General features: G+C 35.9%; 1 protein-coding gene and 1 long non-coding RNA gene across 2 annotated transcripts; one reads left to right on the top strand and one right to left on the bottom strand.

Annotated features, from left to right (window-relative positions):
* Window positions 1–545: 545 nt before the first annotated feature.
* Window positions 546–9,810, top strand: LOC116172999. The gene is made up of 6 exons (XM_031490285.1): window positions 546–670; window positions 3,301–4,213; window positions 8,856–9,107; window positions 9,161–9,247; window positions 9,330–9,438; window positions 9,482–9,810. The coding sequence occupies exons 1-3, from the start codon at window positions 661–663 to the stop codon at window positions 8,860–8,862; spliced, it is 930 nt and encodes a 309-aa protein (XP_031346145.1). The 5' UTR covers window positions 546–660; the 3' UTR covers window positions 8,863–9,107; window positions 9,161–9,247; window positions 9,330–9,438; window positions 9,482–9,810.
* Window positions 9,811–16,311: 6,501 nt separating this feature from the next.
* Window positions 16,312–16,787, bottom strand: LOC116173094. Its single transcript, XR_004145863.1, has 2 exons — window positions 16,606–16,787; window positions 16,312–16,464 (listed from the first exon to the last, which is right to left on the bottom strand). It is a non-coding gene; the product is annotated as an uncharacterized LOC116173094 (long non-coding RNA).
* Between the last annotated feature and the right edge of the window lie 3,512 nt (window positions 16,788–20,299).

The raw sequence follows: 20,299 nt of genomic DNA on the forward strand, positions 1-20,299 counted from the left end.
TGGCTTATATCCAAAAAATCCGAGGTTGAAACCTTATTTCCCTGGCCTATACGTATATTCTTCTGTTTTCATAGCGGGCACAAAATTTAATGCTCTCTTAAGGCCAACCGGCATTGAATAGAAAAAGTTACCTTAATGGATGAAAAGCTTTCAGTAACCATTGTAGTCTGTAATGGCTTTGTGTAAAAAACAACCCGTTTCCAAACGAGCCATCTTCTTTAAATAAATAAACTGTATAACTAAAAATCCGCACAGTCAAATCCATTTCCTCCCTATGAAAAAGGAGAAAATGGAGAAACATGACACCGACATGGATTATGTAAATGTATTTCTAAACGCACGAAAATTAGGTAAAGTGCGGAGGGACGCGAGAATGTCAGGCAGGTGTATGTTTTCGTGTTGTTATGAATAGGGTTCCCAGGGGATGACGCAAAATGGTTTTGCGTAATTGATATTTACGTAATATCTTTTTTTCCATGTCATTTGCTTTCTTTCATTTGAAACCGAGGATAGTTTTCGCAAGCCATTTCGATCGTATCTGCTGAAATTCATTTTTATCTAGGTATATGCCGAACTCTAACATTTATTTTCTTTTTCAGGTTAAAGTATAGAAAATTGGAGGACAACGCTGCGGTATACAAGAGGGTTTTCGTACGGCAAATGATAAAAGGTAAGCAATTTCAAAGCGAGTAATGATTTTAAGTGGCAAGAAACGCTAACGGTCGATTACGATTTGATGTGAACATGAAATTGTTTCTGTTGCGATTATGTTAAGTGGCGTCGCGACGAGACCGGGATATAACCGAGTCTGTTCCGGAATACAAATGGCCGTGCATGAGCAAAACTGCAATTGCACATTGGGGTTCTTTTATATTGTGCATGAAACGAAAACTTGACTTGTTTTAGCAGATCGTTCATTGCTGTTTTTTTTTTGCTTGCTGGCTTCAGATTGCTACTAATAGATGATCTGGAAAATACAATTTTATAGCCAAATCTGCTAAATATTGTTGTGCAAACTACGTTATTATTTGGTGTCAGCATAATAATGATGGGTCATCCTGTATAATGTGAATTTCAATTTTTAATTTTTTCCTTTTCACTATTTCACTAACACAACACTCACTCGAAGTCGATGACGCTGTCGCTCAAGATAATGATGCAGGTTCCATCTTCCATAGTCAATTTCTCGTTCCTTGGCTTCTAGTCTAGTCACCGCTAACTTCTCCTAACTTCTCCTGCCTAGTTCTCTCCTAACCCTGGCTGTAACTTTTGAACTAGTAGCCCAATCTTGGAACTGTTTGAAATTATGGATTCTACGTGCCACATTCTATAAGAAAATTTTTTTTCAGGGTCGATCTCAGACAATTTTTTTTTCGGGGCTCAAAAAAAGGCAGTGTATAACCTTCCTTTTTTACCAAAAATCGACTACACCAAAATTTCTCGGGAAAACACTTTTTCTTATTAATTTTGGTGCGTAGAATCCAAATCAATTCGTACTTTTTCGATCAGACTTCTCAATCAAAAGTTATAGACTAGAAACCAATTTCGAAAAAAAATTCAAAGGGCTGTAACTTTTGAACTAGTAGCCCAATCTTGGAACTGTTTGAAATTATGGATTCTACAGGCCACATTCTATAAGAAAATTTTTTTTCCGGGTCGATCTGAGACAATTTTTTTTTCGGGGCTCAAAAAAAGGCAGTGTATAACCTTCCTTTTTTACCAAAAATCGACTACACCAAAATTTCTCGGGAAAACACTTTTTCTTATTAATTTTGGTGCGTAGAATCCAAAACAATTCGTACTTTTTCGATCAGACTTCTCAATCAAAAGTTATAGACTAGAAACCAATTTCGAAAGAAAATTCAAAGGGCTGTAACTTTTGAACTAGTAGCCCAATCTTGGAACTGTTTGAAATTATGGATTCTACAGGCCACATTCTATAAGAAAATTTTTTTTCCGGGTCGATCTGAGACAATTTTTTTTTCGGGGCTCAAAAAAAGGCAGTGTATAACCTTCCTTTTTTACCAAAAATCGATTACACCAAAATTTCTCGGGAAAACACTTTTTCTTAATAATTTGGGTGCGTAGAATCCAAATCAATTCGTACTTTTTCGATCAGACCAGGATTTGTGTAATGTTTCCACCTCGGCTTCCGCCTAAATTAAAATTTTTAAGATAGTTTTTTGCAGGATCGCCATGTAATGATTTATCTTGGGTTTTATTTACGTACTTTATTTAAATATAATAATAAAGCTACATTTTGATTATATCAACAGGTTCGACCCTAGTCTTCCACTTGTAGCTACTAACTAAATCATAAGCAATAATCCATGCCACCTTGAACCAACTATTTTTGGGTTACCACCACAAAACGACCACTAGCATAAACTCGATTTTAAAGGTTTGTTCGTGAAATCTGTTCGTTGAATATTTTGGAAATCCGTTCAGTAAAACTGTTCACTTTTAACTTTAGCCGCACTAAATGAACGTAAATGTAATCTGACTTTGGCAACAGTTTTCTTTATCGCAGTTTCACTTTACACGGGATATTAAGCTGGCATTCTTTATAATTGAAAGCCGTGTCCTAAACGACGTACTGGCCAGTATTGACTCTTCGGATGCCAAAACGAGACTTTTTCACGCAAACCTCATCATCTTTTTCTATACTAAGCTGAGTTAAAACGCCTATTTCGTGGTGGAAAGCAATGGCGGCGATGTTTCGTTAATTTTCTTATCTCTTTCCCAAGGAAGCTTAATTTACAGTGTTAGAAGTGACCTCTTTTTATCGTGTAAAACGAAACAATTTTCCGTCAAGTGTGATAAAGCTCGCTGAAATATATTCGACAAAATAAAAACTTGAACATAACATTGAAACCTTAACCGTCTTTAAACTTACAAAACTTTTCCTTCCGCATATTTCAATGTCTCCTGGTCTTTTAAAAAATATTTGACCAACCTGAATAATATTTAAGGATCAATATTGAGATTATCCTTGGAAAATTATACTTGAAAAAGTAATTGAGCTTTTGAGGAATACTTGAAGATTCTTTGAGGATCTCTTAAAACCATTTAAGAACGTCTAAAAGTCTTCGAGGAAATATGTAAAAAAGATTCGGACTCACTCACGAAAACCTGCCACTTATCTTTCATGGGATTTCTTACAGGGTTTAGTACATTTAGCAATCAAAGACAGAGTCGTCCTTTTCTGCAACTTTATACCCCCCAAATTCAAATGAACTTGAATACATTCATATAAACAATTGTCAAATTTAATAATTGTAAATCTTTCATCTTTTTCAGACTGCTGGTTATGGCTGAAGTTGAATGAAGCTTCTGTGAGTTGGAAGGACTTTCCACGAAGACTCGACTGCCAGGCATGGTTTCCCGGTCACGAGGAACGAAGAGGAGTGGCGATTGTCCTTGTACGTTTAAACGTTCCATGTGCAAGGGGTTATCTTCACTTTTCCGGTCTAAACACGTCTCAGCATCAGTACATTCGTAGTCACAAGCAGGCTCATCTCTGCGGCAAACTGGAAGAGCTCTCGGATACAGATCGACACATTTACTTTCCATCGTCGCACACCGCCCCATTTTTACATTTACACGGCAGTCCGATGTTCGCGTTTTCGTACAGGACTGTCGATTATTGTTACAACATGACGTTTCTAGGTCGAAACGGCTCGTTCGAATTAAAACCGAGCGACGATCTCGAATGTACGTTTAAAATTTATTTGCCCTACGGAAATCGTGTCGCTTTGACTTTACAAATTGGCGATAGCACTTCGACAGGTACACCCGATACGGCGATCGATTTACAAGAGCGCAAAAGTGGCGACATAAAATGCGAAGGGCTGTTAACGCAGCTATTGGACGGCGAAAGCGCCTGGTGGCATTGTACGAGACCGGGGGATGCCGAAAAACAAATTCAAATACTCTCGAGAGAAAATAAAGTGGTGCTTAGAGTGTCTGTGCGAAGTTCGAGTGGAAGTGCTTTGGGACTGAGGATGATTTACAAAGCGGAGGCCGTGGACGAGATTGTGGGTAGATGCGGTTTCGGCTGGATCGCGCTGAGGCAATTTTGCGTCGGTGCATTCGAAACGTCCAAGCTACCTTGGGCTCAGGCGGAAATGGAATGCGCGAGAAAGGGGGGACATCTCATCAGCATAAGAAATGAAAGGACCCAAAATCTAGTTAATAATTTGCTTCTGAACAGGTTAGTTTCTCTTTTAAGCCTTTAGTTAAGGAAGGGTATTTTGTATAATCCTATTACGGGTTGCAGACATTACGTTTTGTAACACGAACGCAAAGAGGATTAAGAACTGGTGTTTTTAATTGCGCTGAAAACTTTTAAGCTTTAAATTGTGTAAAAGAGGAGGGAAATTCTCAGCTTACGAGCATTATTCATCATTAAATTGTACGTAAACTGCATTAAATTTGTAATCGTTGATCTGTTCCGCGTGAAACCGTGCTGTTGATCTGCAATTATACTGCTGAGATGGGAATAAAGTCTAGTATAGATCACTCTTTCGAAAATTTTCGCTATTGCTGGTATAATTGCAATTGAGCGATAATTCTCAACTAATTTTCGGCTTCCACTTTTGTGAATTGGTGTTATTCTGGTGCATTTCCAAGCTTCAGGGAATGTACATGTTTGCAAAGCTAAATTAAATAGATGTTGTAAGGGGGTTACCAATAAAGATGCACATCCTTTCACGATGTAGGGTGGGATTCCATCTTCGCCTATAGCCGAGCTCGGTTTCAATTTTTTAATTGCTTCCAGTATCTCGGAATCATGTAACTGAGTCAAGTGCAATTTGGATAGCACCAGGTCCGATTCCACGTCATCTTCCGGGTCATCGTTCCTCTCCATAGTGTAGACTGACTCGAAGAAGGATGCAAAGGCGTCCGCAATGCTTCTGGCGTTCGTTAACGAGGTGTCTTTGTACTCAAAAACTCCAGGTAGTTGACTATTCTTCCTCAACGACTTGATGTAGTTCCAGAATTTATTGGAATTCTTCCGCAGATCCATTTCAATTTGATTAATGTACCTCTTATGAGCAATGTGGATCATTCTTTTGAGTTCTTTTCTGGCTTCAATGAAGTCTTCCGATGGGCCCTGTAACCGAAACTTATTTTTCTGTTTGATTTTCTTAATAATGTCTATATTAAACCAGCTAGGATACTTATTGGCACTCCTAATTGTAACTTTGGGACACATTCATCGAAAATGTTCATTACCGTTTGATTAAAGCTAGTTACTGCATCATCTACCGATTTGAAATTCTTCAGGATAAGAGACTCCTTCCAACTGATATCGCGAAAAAGGACGTACATTTTAAGAAAATCTGCTTTTTTGAAATTGAAGTTGGTTAATTTGGTAATTCGCTTAGCTGGTCTATGGACTTTGTAGACCATTTCTAGTGCAGGATGAAGTGGATTAATTTTATCCAGTGAGTCGACAGCAGATTTAATTTCCGCGTTTAAGTTAGTTAAAATTAGGTCAAGGGTTCTATTATTGCAGTTTTTAACCGTATTAATGAGTTTTAAGTTGTACATCGAAGCTATATTTTTAATTACTTTGCATTTAGCACTCGCGTTCTCGAAATTATACGTGGCGTCAACAATTTGTGGTAGGTTAAAATCGCCTGCTATTAAAACTTCCGATGAATGCAACATGTTTTCAATTGTTTCTAAACTTTTGGGAAAACTCACGTACTTATCAATACCAGATTTCGGTTGAAAGTAGACAACACCAAGAATGTATGAAGTATTATTAATTTTAAGTTTGACCCATATTTCATTTAGATCACTTTGAAATTCCAATTTTTCAGCATTCAAATCGGTCTTGACTGCGATTAAAACTCCGCCTCCCATGGTGCACTTCATTTCTTCGTAATTACGGTCATTGCGAAAGACCGCATATTGATTGTTTAAATACTCAGCGTCATGAAAATTTTCCGTTAACCAGGTCTCAGTCAGTAGAATAATGTCGTAATTTGTAATTGCCAATTTATTTTTGAAAGATTGCGCTTTCGTTCGCATTCCACTTACGTTCTGATAATAGATTGAGAGCGTTGATCCGTACCTATTTCCTTGCTTGATTAGTGTTGGGGATGACCTAAAAAATCAATTCTGCTTCTTTCTTGATCGAGTCGTTTTTTGTAGACTGGGCAATCAACACTCCAGGCCGGGTGCTGTACATCCAGTTTCATTTTTAGTTTCTCAACGGCGTTGGCACAGTTACTGCATTTGATTTCCGCGTCCGAAGCTTTACAGCTCGCTAGGTCATGGGCTCCCGCACATTTGGGGCAGGTAGTAGTTTTGCTACAGTCAGTTGCCTTATGTCCGAACCCATTGCATTTGTAGCATCTTCTAGTTGTCACAGCATCATAAATTCTGCAACGGTCCCATCCTATGTTAAGCTTTTGTTCATTTAGAATTTTCCGGTAACTATTACCGTCAACCTCAGCGTAAGCCAAATACCTGTTAGGATTTCTTTTATCTTCCGTTATGTGTACGACGTTTATGTACGCGGCTTCGTCAAGGAATTGATTCTGCGCGAGAATCATTTCCTTCATTTGGGTACTCCCGATCTTGTCATTGAGGCCTACGATTTTAATCTTCGGCATCTTCTGTTTTGGTAAGGAAAGAATGTAGTCGGATCCCAGTTTCCTTTCGGCTTCCTCCTTAAGTTTGGCTGCAGCTTCTTTATTTTTACATTCAACAACAATGGTTCCTCTACGTAGAGTTTTCATTCCGGTAACTTCTCGGGTAATTGGATCGATATTTTCTTTGAGGGTGGTGAAGGTTTGCTTGGACGGTTGGTTCGCGTCCTTGGGCTTAACGATGATAACTGGGTCATAGGTTTTCTGTTTCAACTTGTCTGCATACGTAAGCTTCACTTCAGATTGAGTTTGGAGAACTTGCGCTAGATCCTTGCTGATGCTGACATTTTGGGTATTTACCTGGTCTAAAGTATCTTTTAATAACTTCTCGTGGTTCATCAGTTTCTCGTGCTGACTTTCCATAACTCTATCCCAGTTCATCGTTACTTTGTTAATGTTAGTCAACATATTCCTGAGGCTGTGTGATTCGTGGATAGCGCAGAGGTCACAGAACCAATTAAAGTTCTTTTTTGAGTTAATAAATTTAACTTCATCGTCACTGACTTTAACGCACTTCGTGTGAAAGTAAGTTTGGCACCAACTAGCACAAAGAATAACTTTATCTGTACGATTAAGATCCACCCGACAAACACCACAGATAGCAGTTGGCATTGCGGCGGCAAGTAAGGGTGGTACTCACCCTCACGATTTGGTTTATGTTAACAAATTAGTTCTATTCTTAATTGACACTTATAATCGCGATCGATCACTCGTTACGACGGCGCGCACTCGATAACGACATTGCGGGACGTTATTTTTGTGCCGAGACCTGAGGCTGTGAACTTATTTTGTTCTCCTCGCTTTTAATATATCCCGCAGGTCTAATAACACACTTGGAGGAAGGGTCATGTTCTCCTTTTCGCATTAACTATGAATTTATGTTGCTGTAGGTACTTTTAAACAAAAGTAATATACAATGTATAAATTCAACATGTTACATACTAAATTTACCGATTCGCCGTACTCCCAAAGGGAGTTTATTTTGAGTTGATAGTCTCTCGAACATAACATAACTTTATTACATGTCAAAATCTAACCGTGTGCGGACAATTCGCACCCGCACATTTTGCTCCCAGGATATTTCGCACCGTGGACATTTCGCTTCCGGATAATTCGCACCCGGACCATTCGCACTCGAAAAATTCGCTCCCGAATAATTCACACCCGGATAATTCTGTAAATCTTTGGTTTATTAAAATTAAATATTTTTAAGAGGCTACTAGACCATTGCCTTTACAGAATGTATGTAGTAGTGCACTTGCACATCTTGGTAAACATCTACTTCATGGAAAAATGTTTCAAATAATAGTTATTTGGTCTTTCATTTTCAACACATCGCGATTCTTAAGTATTTCCATTTCTTAAATATAATCACGCTGGTTTTTTTTTTGAAGTTGTATGAAGAGTCTGATATAGTTAAATCCTGTAATTTAAGAACACATAATTTTTATCTACTGCACTTTCGTTTTGAGAAAATAAGGTAACTGAAACGTCTTTTGTGGAGTAATTAAATACCAAATAGTTATACCTAGTTATAGTATATCTACAATATTATGTGTAATATTCGCTACTTTTGAGACACTCTTAATATTAAAACAGAATCAACATATAATACAGTACACAAACAAAGTGATAAGTCTAAAGTTAAAAATATTTACATTATAAGATCAAGATGAAAATAGAAAGAGGAAGTAATTTTAACGCTCCCTTACATAAAGATTTCTTATTGAAGACACATAAAAAATTGTTCTTTATTTCTTTAGTTGAAAAGGGTGACAAACGAAATGAATTAAATTTATTTTAGACAAAACGAGTATGTATAAATGACAATAGAACAATGCATTTCATAGATGGCACTAAATTTGGATAAGTAATTAAGATATTATATTTAAAGGTAAATTTGAAAAGACCCCGATAATACAAATTGCACTTCATAAAGAAACAATAAGAGAAATATCGTAATGAGATCCTTTCTTTTATTTCTGGAAGATGAATAGGGTAACAAGGTAAAAGTAATTAGGTCCGAAAAATCAGGTTGAAGTACGTATGACCACAACTAATTAGAACTTTAATGCCTGTATAGTCTCTTCATTCTTGAACGTTTGACAGAGTGGTATTTTAAAATTTATCTGAGCACGGGTTTTGATTATGTGTATACTTTTTTTTTAATTTTAAAAGAAAATTTCCCAGGAAGTGAACGCCATGAGTACCACTTACCGTGCACCTGAAGTGCTAAAAAGATTTTATGAAAATCGTAAACGAGAAGTCAGAAAACTTGCAGCAGAAGAAAAAAAGGAAGTATTTGCGACAGGAGGAGGCCAAATCAACATACCAAAAAAAGAACCTTGTCATGACATTATCCTTTCGATTATGAATACGAAAACTGTGTATGGATTGGAAAATGATCATGATGGTGATGTAGAACAAGATGAAAATGTAGAGGTAGTTTCTATATAAAATCATTACATTTTTATAGAACTGTATTGTGATTGTAGCCTGTGGATTTAGATATTTCAGAAGACGTACAAGATAATAATATAGATGTTGTGTATGAATCATTACATTTAAGCGACGATGAGGACGTAAGTATTGACCTATTTTCTCATATTGTTATGTTTGTAATTTCTCTAAATTATTTGTTATAAACTACTTACTTGTTTTCAGAATATAACATGGAGGAGACACATACCATCCGATTTACAGAAACCAATTACTTCTAATTTAATTCATTCAAATGAAAAAGGAAGTGGGAAAAGAAAAAGTAATGTGGAAGGTAAATATGCATTGTAAGTAAAATAGCCTTTTAATTTGCTTAGACAGTACACCTACACCAAAAAGAAGGCAAACATTGCCTACCTCAAGGCGTCGTCCAACAACCCAAATTAAGGCATTATCAAGATCAGAATTGGCAGAGAAGTACGATTTGCTCCTTGACAAAAGAATCGATATGGTCAATTATCAAAATAAGAAAATGGAAGAAGAACTAAAAAGTATAGAACGTGAAAGAGAACTAAAAGTGGAATTACTTAAATTACAGATTCAAGTAGAAAAGGAAAAATTAAAGCAGTTGCAATTGAGAATATAAAAAAATCATTATTATTTTAAGTTGGTACTTTTTGTAAATGTGATTTTGATATTGTGTGTATATTTTTCATCACTGTGCAAGTGTTTTCATAAAAGTTCCAATGTTTCATCATAAATTTTATTAACAATTTACAGTCTTGTAAAATACTCCCTTATTAAATGACCCCGCAAGTGATTCACATGAACGTTTTCATTTATATTAGGAATATCGCCAACATTGCCAATATTGATCAAATAATTTACTTCTTCATGATTAAGATCATCAGGTAATGGAGGTTCCTCTTCATTCATTTATTTTGCTAAATTGTGGAGAACTGCTGTAGCAACTATAACATGCAATACAGTATTCAACTTCAATCTCATTCCGTACGCTAAAACTGGAAATCTTCTTTTCCACACACCGAAACATCTTTCAATAACATTTCTGGTGCGAATATGTGCTTCATTGTACAGTCTTTCACCTCTTGCTAGTGGATTCAGAAGAGGTGTTAAAAAGTAATTTCTAACAACATAGCCACTATCGCCTAGAAAATTACTGTTTAATATGTTCTGCTGTCAATAGCCAACACACCTAGCAATAAACAGTTTGGGAACTTATTGTTATCAAATCGCCTTCTAAGCCTCGAGTTATTAAAAATGGTGGAGTCATTTGTAGACAGCGAGCAACAACATCTAACAGTTTCAGATTTGCATCACAAGTACCCTGAACATTTATAGAGAAATATCTCTTTCGGTTTCTAAAAACCTCCGGATCTTCTCCACCTGGAAAATGTATATTGACCTCTTCAGGTATTATGCGAAACTATTTAAGTACCTGATGGTGATTGTATTTTGACATGCGTACCATCAACACAACCTCTGGGAAAAGATGATAAACGGGTCGCTAGCATTTCGCATAAATACAAACACGCATAACTCCCATTTTGCATAAAATAAATTGCGTTTGAAAAAACGACGCATAAATGTCAAGTCGCATAACTCCCATTTTGCATAAAAAATAGTCATTTTCAAAATGTTCTCACAAATAAATTTCGCATAAAAAAAAATACGCATAACTGGCATTACGCATAACTCCCATTTTGCATAAATAAGTTTCTCGTAACTGGCATTTCGCATAAATTAAAGATGCATAAAAAAAAGTGTGCATAACTCCCATTTCGCATAAATGAAAGATGCATAAAAAAAAGTACGCATAACTCCCATTTCGCATAAATATTCGTAACTGGCATTTCGCATAAATGAAAGATGCATAAAAAAAAGTGTCCATAACTCCCATTTCGCATAAAAACAGGTATCCGACCAACGGCGGCGATGGTCGACCGACCATTTCGGCTACTCTGGACGTTGACGTTTGCTTAAAATTCATCTGAATTAGAAACACAAAGCGTGTCTGTTTATTATTTGATGCAAACTAATGAAAGTATTCGTTTATTCAAAGACTAGTCCATGATTACTGTTGATAACTTCCCGTGCAAATTTTACTACTTTTATTTAACAAAGTCAAGTGTAAGAGGTTTAAGAGCGTTATACAGTCTGTTTCAAATGGGTTAAGTCGGCGCATTATTGTTAATTTTCATAGTTGTGTAGTTAGAAACACGCTTAACTTATCAAAACTGTATACTTTACCATTTTCTTACTGTATCCAAATATGTAATTAAACAAACAAATTTCGCATTTTCCAGATCATTACAAAAATGTGACAATAATATTCTCAACCGTATGTCTACCTAGTTTTAATAGGGCGGCTACCTAGTCCATTGAAATGTTACAGTTTTTTGGGCTTAGCGTGCGTTTGTCAGAGGACGCAATTTTATTTTTTAATATCAAGAAGGACTTAGTCTAGTTAAATCCAAGTTTGTGGGGTTGTAGCCCTTGTCCCGCGGCCGCCATCTTGAAAAAAGGGGTGCAAATGGTTTTTATGGTTTATCTGACACCCTATTGGTCTCACAAAAAATTTGTTCAGACATTTTTGATTAAGAATAAAATTCTCTAAAACTTTGGTTCAGTAACTTTTAGTCGTATAACCAGAAGTAACAAAGTTATAAACGAAAATTGATGAACATTTTGTAAAAAATTTTCAATTGGTCGTTATAACTTTTTTTCTGGTCATTTTACAAAAAAATTACATCAGGCCATTTTTATAGAGGAGTTTTCAAGGAGTAATTTTCATTACAAACTTTTTCGATTTTATTCATTCATTAATATTTTATAGCGCTTCAGTGTTAAACTATAAATAAATATGAATGATTTTAACGTACCTTTCTAATGTTCTAAATGACATAATTACTGTTTCCTTAGTCTTTTTGATGGACCAGGCTGCGTTGGAATTGAAAACAAGTTAAATGTACTTACTCTTTGTCACTGATTTGGCGAATCGTTTGTATCTAATGCTGTTAAAAGAATCATCATCTTTATTGCCACCATATAAAAAGATGAAAAAATTTTCACCAATGACAGTGAGCAAAGCAGGATCGATTCTCTTATTGAGGAACAACGCTATTCCACTTGCTAAGTCTGGATCTTTATCCAGGGTTATGAGAAATTTTAGTTTGCCAATGTTGTGTTGTGAGCTGCTGATGTTGTGTTACGTTCTGAAAAAGCATGGGGAAACAGCAAATTATCCGCAATGACGTTTTTGTGCATAAAACCTGACGGAGAATACAATTGCTCGGCTGTACGTCCTTTTCACGGTTTAAAAAAATATATTTCTTTGCCCCAAAAGCCGTGAGCAACACAAGTATGTTGATATCTTCAGCTACAATAGTAACTGAGTCAAACGATTGGGATGCAGCAAAAGCAGAACGAACGATGAAGGGTGTCTGCATCTGATTGTACTTGGTCCACAGTGAAACCCACCTCTGAGAATGAATTTTTGAGAAGTACAATGAAATTAGCCTTGTTCTTCTCATTGCCAAGAAATTTCTCGTGTGATAACGTCGGTACGTTAACTTGGCCCCCCACTGAAAGATTTGATAGCCGTATTATTTTAAAATGAATGCGCTCGTTATGCGCTCATATGCGCCACTGATAATAACTCTTGCGCCATTATCGTTTTTTAGAAATCCGAAAAAACATTTGGGGGCCAAACTTTACGTGGGAAACCAAACTCTACTATATCCAATATGTCTAAATCATCTTCTATGAAAGATTCTTCAACAACATCCATAATTTATCAAAATTTATGACACCACAGAAAGAAAATCAAAATAAAGATACTGGTGGTATTTACTATAACCTACAAATTATGACATACTCGTACTAATCAGACCTTTAAACGCCCAAAATTGGATGTTTAGATTAAACATATAGTAGGGGAGCTAGCACGAAATCCACTGAACGAGAATGATCAAAATTTTAACCGATGGAGTTCCATTTTGCCCTATCAGAGTATGCTAAAATCGATCGTCTGCCGCCTCAGGTCATACGACTTAAGGCGCTGCGGGTACTTCTTGCGGTACCAATTCTGAAAGATGGTTTTTCGAGAAAATAAGTTATACACCAAATGAAAACGTTGATAATAGCTCTTAAAAAAATATTTAAAAAAATCGCGCGCATTTGATAACTACATAAAAAAACAATTCTTAGTCGGTTTTTCACAAACTTTCTGCGGATATAACTAGGTTACGGTTGGACGAATGAAGCTGATTTTTTTTACAGACTGATGATAGGTACTACTAATGACTTAACGGTGTTTCGTTTTTAAATTTTTTCTCTAATTACAAGATTATCTTATTATCTTAACATTATAAGATATCTTATAATTAGAGAAAAAATTTAAAAAAGAAACACTCTCATAGTCATTGGCTGTACCTATCATTAGTCTGTAAAAAAAATCAGCTTCATTCTTCCAACGGTAACCTAGTTATATCCGTAGAAAGTTCGTGAAAAACCGACTAAGAATTGTTTTTTTACGGAGTTATCAAATGTGCGCGATTTTTTTAAATATTTTTTTAAGAGCTATTAGCAACGTTTTCATTTGGTATATAACTTATTTTCTCGAAAAACAACCTTTCAGAATTGGTACCACAAGAAGTACCCGCAGCGCCTTAAGTCGTATGACCTGAGGCGGCAGACGATCGATTTTAGCATACTCTGATAGGGCAAAATGGAACTCCATCGGTTAAGGGTGCGTTTGCACGCCATGGTGTAAGAAAAGTGAACTAAGAAGTATTTTTGAAATATTCGTTGCTTTGTGCTGCCATCCCGAATCCGCGATCCCTATTTGTACTTCGTTAGGTCGCTGACACTCGCATACATTCGTCTTGAGATAAAATTAAAAATAGTATTTTGCTTATCTTTGGTTACCACCTGTAACTGTAAATATCGTTCCGTAACTCTAAAAAGGGAATTTAGTGATCTTGCGAAATAAATTCTACCTAAAAATACTTATTTACCATAATATGCGGTTTTGTTCAGTAATTCAATTGAATGCCAATAACAGTGCCTAACTTGTAATTCCTGAAATGCCATTCAAAGTTGGGTTATGTTATGGATTATGTTTACCTGATTTTCTATTAACTGCAAAATAACAAAAAAAACCAGTACCTACCTAGGTAAGTAAAGTTGAGGATCTTTATTTTAATATAGTTCTATTAATGGATTGTTTTAGGCTATCCTTCGACTGTACACATTTCCGAAGATTGACTTCCGACACCGAGTACATTTTTTCCGATTATCATTTTACCGAACGATGTCATTGCAGTGCGTTTATATATAAGGCCATCGGTCACATCATGGTCAGAACACGATGCGGTCAATTATTGTAACCGTGTATTTCTGTACTGTTCATGTTCTGACCGTAACCTGACCGATAATAATGTGAATCGGCCTTAAGGAATACTCAGCCTTTATGATCACAAAGGACAATCCACGCAATATTTTTAGGAAAACCAGATTTGCAAGTCAGCAATACTAACTCATAATTGAATGTTATTTGTTTGGGTGTGAAATCATATTTTGATATAATACCGATAACATTGAGATCCTTCACTCAACGATTGAATTATTCAATGCCGATAGTATGTAGTTCATTCAAATTATGGGAACCAAGATGGCATCCAATCGGTGGGGTTTCGTTATTATTAATAGTGCTTAAATTTAGTTGTAAGTGACGTGTACATTTATTATCGAATAAATATATAATCTTCAGTTACTGATTTCTTGCAGAGTTGTCTGATAGCACTTCCGAGGTGTAAATACCATCGTACAAGTCGACAGTGCTATTAGATAGCAACTTGGGCGAGAGTATTCTTGCCCATAAGTAGCGCTTCGTCTGGTAAACGTAAGCAGTATTAACACTGTATTATCAATTCAGAAACACCATCCCACATAACCTCTTTTTGTTGTAAGCTCTGAAATTTTTATATTAATTAATTATAACGTAGAGTGAAAAATCCCATGATCCTAAACTCAACGTTTATAAATACTTCTTTTGCCAGTTTCCTAACCCAAATTTTGAATGTAGGTAACGTTAACCAGTGTAATTCCTACTTATGGTACGGTTTTTTGCTGGATACATTTTATCTGCATTAATAACCAACAAAGCCAATAAAGGAATAAGTTATACTGCTAAAAAATAGATACATTAATACATTCCAATAAGTACTCCAGTTTAAATTTCCCGCTTTGTAAGAATAGTATACCGTAGCCATCTTAGTGGATACACGTTGAACTACACTGAGCACAGATTTCTTTTCTATAATTGTTTTACGAGTTATTCTTCAAGTGTACGGAGTTCATACCGTTTGTGCTTTAGAAACCACATATTATCCATTTTTACATCACGTTTTATTCCTTATATGTTCAAGAATCTGGAGAAACAATTTATATTTCAAAAACTTCTTTGACCTTTGAATTATACACAAAAGATTGCCATTGCAATCGAACGTCTACTTTATACACTTTCAGAGAATGTGCTATGAGTTTTAGTGCAATATAAACTGTTCACTCATAATTTACATACATTTAAGAACAAGAAACAACAAACATTTCCCAAAAAAAAGTATAGTTTTTAAAAACGGTATGAATTACGTTAGGCATGTTTCCCATAAGAAAGCTATTGTGAGATAGGCAACACACAATACTGATAGCGCGCCCTTAAAATTTTGATCATTCTCGTTCAGTGGATTTCGTGCTAGCTCCCCTACTAATAGGTTACACCTTTCTAAACGTTGATTAATGTACGGTGCAAACCCTGTCTATTGCTAAACAGTGTTTACGACTTTAAACGATGTTTAGTAAAACGCTGCAAACGGCCATAATATTAAGCGCATGATAACCATTTCAAATGTGGTCATTTTCACCTGCCCACCCTGTATAAGTGCGACTCTGAATCCCATAATAAAATTTGGTATCTGTCTTTTCGAGACAGAATAAGTAGATTGTGTATCTGGTAGCATTGACTAATTGGGAGGGTTATTAGTCAATGCTGGTAGTAAAAGCAATACATTCCAGGACTACAATGTAAATTGGAGAAAAAAGGTTTTTGCATTTATTTTTCGGTAATTATGTCTGCCGCTTAGATGAGTTCGTAATTGCGCAAAATGACTTCTTCACTACCTTATTTGCTATTATATGATTTATTTAGTTTTTTACATTCATTGTACATTGTATAAGTAATTAAGCATATTTTCTGTGGTGCTTATTTCAATATCCCTTGGCTTCCTCTTATTTGTCGCAGCATCTATAAGTCGGGTCAGGACAGGTGCCGGGCTGACTGAAAGGCAAGAAGGAATAATGCCAATTAAATTATTAAACAATTTGTGCCAGTGATTGTCTTATTAGCGTCCCGTCATTTTTCGGTAGGAGATGAAGCTGGTACCAAAAAGATCTGTCCTAGAGAAAAATAAGTGCTTACCATTGTTCTTTATTCGACGGGCATGGATTGTCACTGCAATAACAGTTTCTGTTGCAATATCCTGATACCATGCCAACTAATACCATTAGTAGAGCAGTCACGATCAGTAGCTTAATCATTTTGATTTCTGTATATATTTCATGACGAAAAGGCCACGCTTTTATAGCACATTCAACAAGCGGAATCTTATCGAATTATGTTAATCACAGATTATTTTATCTGGTTTTCACATCCACTTCAATTCGTTTTTAGCGCATTTCCACAATAAAAAAAATGCGCTATTGTGGCTACTTTGTCCGTCCGTCCGCTCGTTTTGAGACGCTACTAGTTTTTTATATTTTATCTTAAGAGGTATTGTTCTACTTTTTTCGCTATTTGGTTCGTTATGGTGTCGAGGCTTGCACCAAGGAAGGAATATTTTCTGCGTTTATTGCTAAAAAAGTTATTGTAAAAAAACCAACAAACCGTTTTTTATATGTTCCATAATTTTACACTTTACACTGTCTGTCGTCTGTCTGTTGGTCTGTCCGTCTGTTCCTTTGTCTGTCTGTCCCTCTATCTGTCCATATGAACGATAACTTTGTTTAGAAATGTCCGATCGCTTTTACATCTCCGTTAGTTATGAACTGAATATGAAATTCAATATGGGCATTGCTTTAGTCATATAATACGAAATTCCAAAAGTTGAGCCGAATCGATTCAAAATTCACAGTGCCCTCTTCGCATCTCGCATTGCAAACTTTTTTATTTATGGAAGCATTTAAATGAAATTTGATACATAGGCGCTTGGAACAAAGGAAAATCTAACATTAGTTTCAAAATTTAGGTTTACGCATGCGCAGTTCCAACGTTCATATTTAGAAAACCATTGAAATGAATTTCTTCTTATAAACTGAAATTGAAGTAGCACGTCAAAAATGGATTGCCCATGTGCAACGCTATCTTTCATATTTGTGGCCGGATTTTTACGATTTTAAAAGAAGTTGCATCTTACAAATGGGAAATGAATGCAAGTAGAAATGCGCTTTATGTAAATCGTTTACGATTACTTTTTAGCGTAACACAACGAAGTTGAGGTAAAGCTTATGCGCTCGTGTTTCCGTCCGTCCGTTCCATCGAGATCTCGGCCCCTGGGCCACCTACAGACTTCGGGCTTTCGCTAATTGATAGCTGTTATGGTCTATATTTGCCCAATTCGATCAGTTTCATTTAACTCCACATTTTGCCCAGACTGCGCAATGCCAACTTTCTTATTTATGGAGATATTGCTTTGAAATTTTAACCACAGACGCTTCTAGTAAAGGCAAACATTTCGCACATAGTTTCTCGGACGTGCTTCAATATGCAGATTCGACATTTTGTGTGCTTTTGGTGACGATGCGTCGTTTCAATACTTTGTGTTACGCGGCAATACCCACGAGTGGGTTTTGGAACATTTTTAACTTGTTCTCGTTACTTTCCTAAGCATTACCCACATTCCTGTTGTCTGCAACTGCAGAAGTTTGAAATTAAGTTGTAAGGATAACAAGCCAACGTCGTCAATATGGTACACGAAGTATTTACTTTTACGGTTATGTAATTCAAAATAAGCTGCTATCACGATCATGGCAACAAAACACTTGAAACAAAAATAGTTATCTGTAATTGTTGTATAATTCCATTTAAGCACAAATCAACATGCTGCGTATATTTTTATATGTACCATTATACCGATTTTGTGCTTCAATGGTAGAGCGTTGGGCTATAAATCCGGAGGTACGTGTTTCAAATGGTGTTAACTGAAGATTTATAACCCCTCATGACCCCTTACATTAAAACGTAGTTCCTTTTATCTTAGTTGGTATTGTCATATCCAATGTTTAATTGTCAGCTCGTAATAACAAAATACACTCCAAAACGTGTAAAAATTTTAAACCAAACGAAAATATTAATCTCAAGGCAAGGCACTTGACTGATAGTGGGAGCGGCTCGTGATAAATATTGGTATTATTCGGCATTTCGGATTAAAATTGTGCCACTTGGAACACATGTTCCTTAGACCTATTGGAGTGATTTGAGTCGCAGAGCCCGAAGTTCCGTTCCTTAGGATTGAAAATGGCGCCAATTTTTAAAATTTCAGGAAATATATGTTTTTAGATCGATTTTTACGTTTGGGGTGACGTTTACGAGGTTTCCGACGGTGAATATGACAAAAATAATATCCAAAGCTAATTTCCGTGTGGGAAGCATGTTTCATTTATCATATATAGGCCAATTGTATGATATCTTTTACGTCCGACAAGATTCAAAGGTTTTGACCGATTTTCGTAGTTGAGGTGGCGTTTCTGAGATTCTTTTGGGTGAAGATTACCAAAAAAGACCCATTAAAGGCATTTTTTATGAAATTTTTTGTACTTTAAATAAACAGATCGAGGTTAACTAAGTGCAAAACTGAGACTTATTCATTGAATCCTGTTTTTAACTAAAAATAAGGTGCTCATGCTTACGAAACAGCCTTCCCTGCACCCTACAGTGTTCTAACTGTCAAGAACACTGCAAAAATCGGAGCCGAGTATACGAGTACATGCTTATTTTATAAACATGACTGTCAGAGTTTTATTTTTAATGATCTTAACTAAATTTTTTTTATATCTCGACTGCAACAGGAGATTTGAACGATGATGAGGCATTCCCCTTTGATGACTTATGACTTTTTACTTGTAAATACGTTTCAATAATCAACAATTTTTAGTTAAAAACCGAATTCAATGAATAAGTTTCACCTTTGCACTTAGTTTACCTCGACCTGTTTATTCAAAATACTTAAAAATTCATAAAAAATAACTATTTGTGTATTAAGAGCGCAAAATGATATATTGTCGATTGAAAGAGACATTTGCCGCCCTAATCTCTTGAAATCAACAATCAATTTGCGCTCGAATTACACACAAGATTTTTTTCTACAATCGAGCAGTTCACATATTTCCAAAAATTAAAATTTTTCACTCAAATATAGATTATTATTTTAATCTTATGCCCAAATGAAAGATATCATTTACTCGTTGTCATTGGATACTCTGAGCAATGCATTTTTGATTTATAGTTTATAATTTGGAGAGCGAGCGTTTTTTTTTATTTTGTCGCGACAAATTGACATTCTTTAATGGGTCTTTTTTGGTCATCTTCACCCAAAAGAATCTCAAAAACGCCACCTCAACCACGAAAATCGGTCAAACTTTCCAAGAAACTTTCGAATCCTGTCGGACGTTAAAGATATCATACAATCATGCTTCCCACACAGAAATTATCTTCGGATATTGTTTTTGTCGTTTTCACCCTCGGAAACCTCGTAAACGTCACCCTAAACGTAAAAATCGCTCTAAAAATAGATATTTCCTGAAATTCGCCTCAATTTTGAAAATTGGCGCCATTTTCAATCCTAAGGGACGGAACTTCCGGCTCTGCGACTCAAATCACTCCAATAGGTCTAGGGAACATGTGTTCCAAGTGGCACAATTTTAATACGAAATGCCGTTTGTTCTCACGGGCCGCTCCCACTATAATGTATTTAACACTTTACTGATTTATGTGTAAAATGCGCTGGTATCAACAAGCCATCGGCTGTCACGTTGTGAAACTTTTAATGATAAAGATGCGAAATGCGAACACATACATTTTTAGCGTTTTTCCACAAAAAAAAAGCGCTATTGTGGCC

The sequence above is a fragment of the Photinus pyralis genome, unplaced genomic scaffold (genome assembly GCF_008802855.1).
Source record: "Photinus pyralis isolate 1611_PpyrPB1 unplaced genomic scaffold, Ppyr1.3 Ppyr1.4_LG6, whole genome shotgun sequence".
In the NCBI taxonomy this organism is placed as follows: Eukaryota; Metazoa; Arthropoda; class Insecta; order Coleoptera; family Lampyridae; genus Photinus; species Photinus pyralis.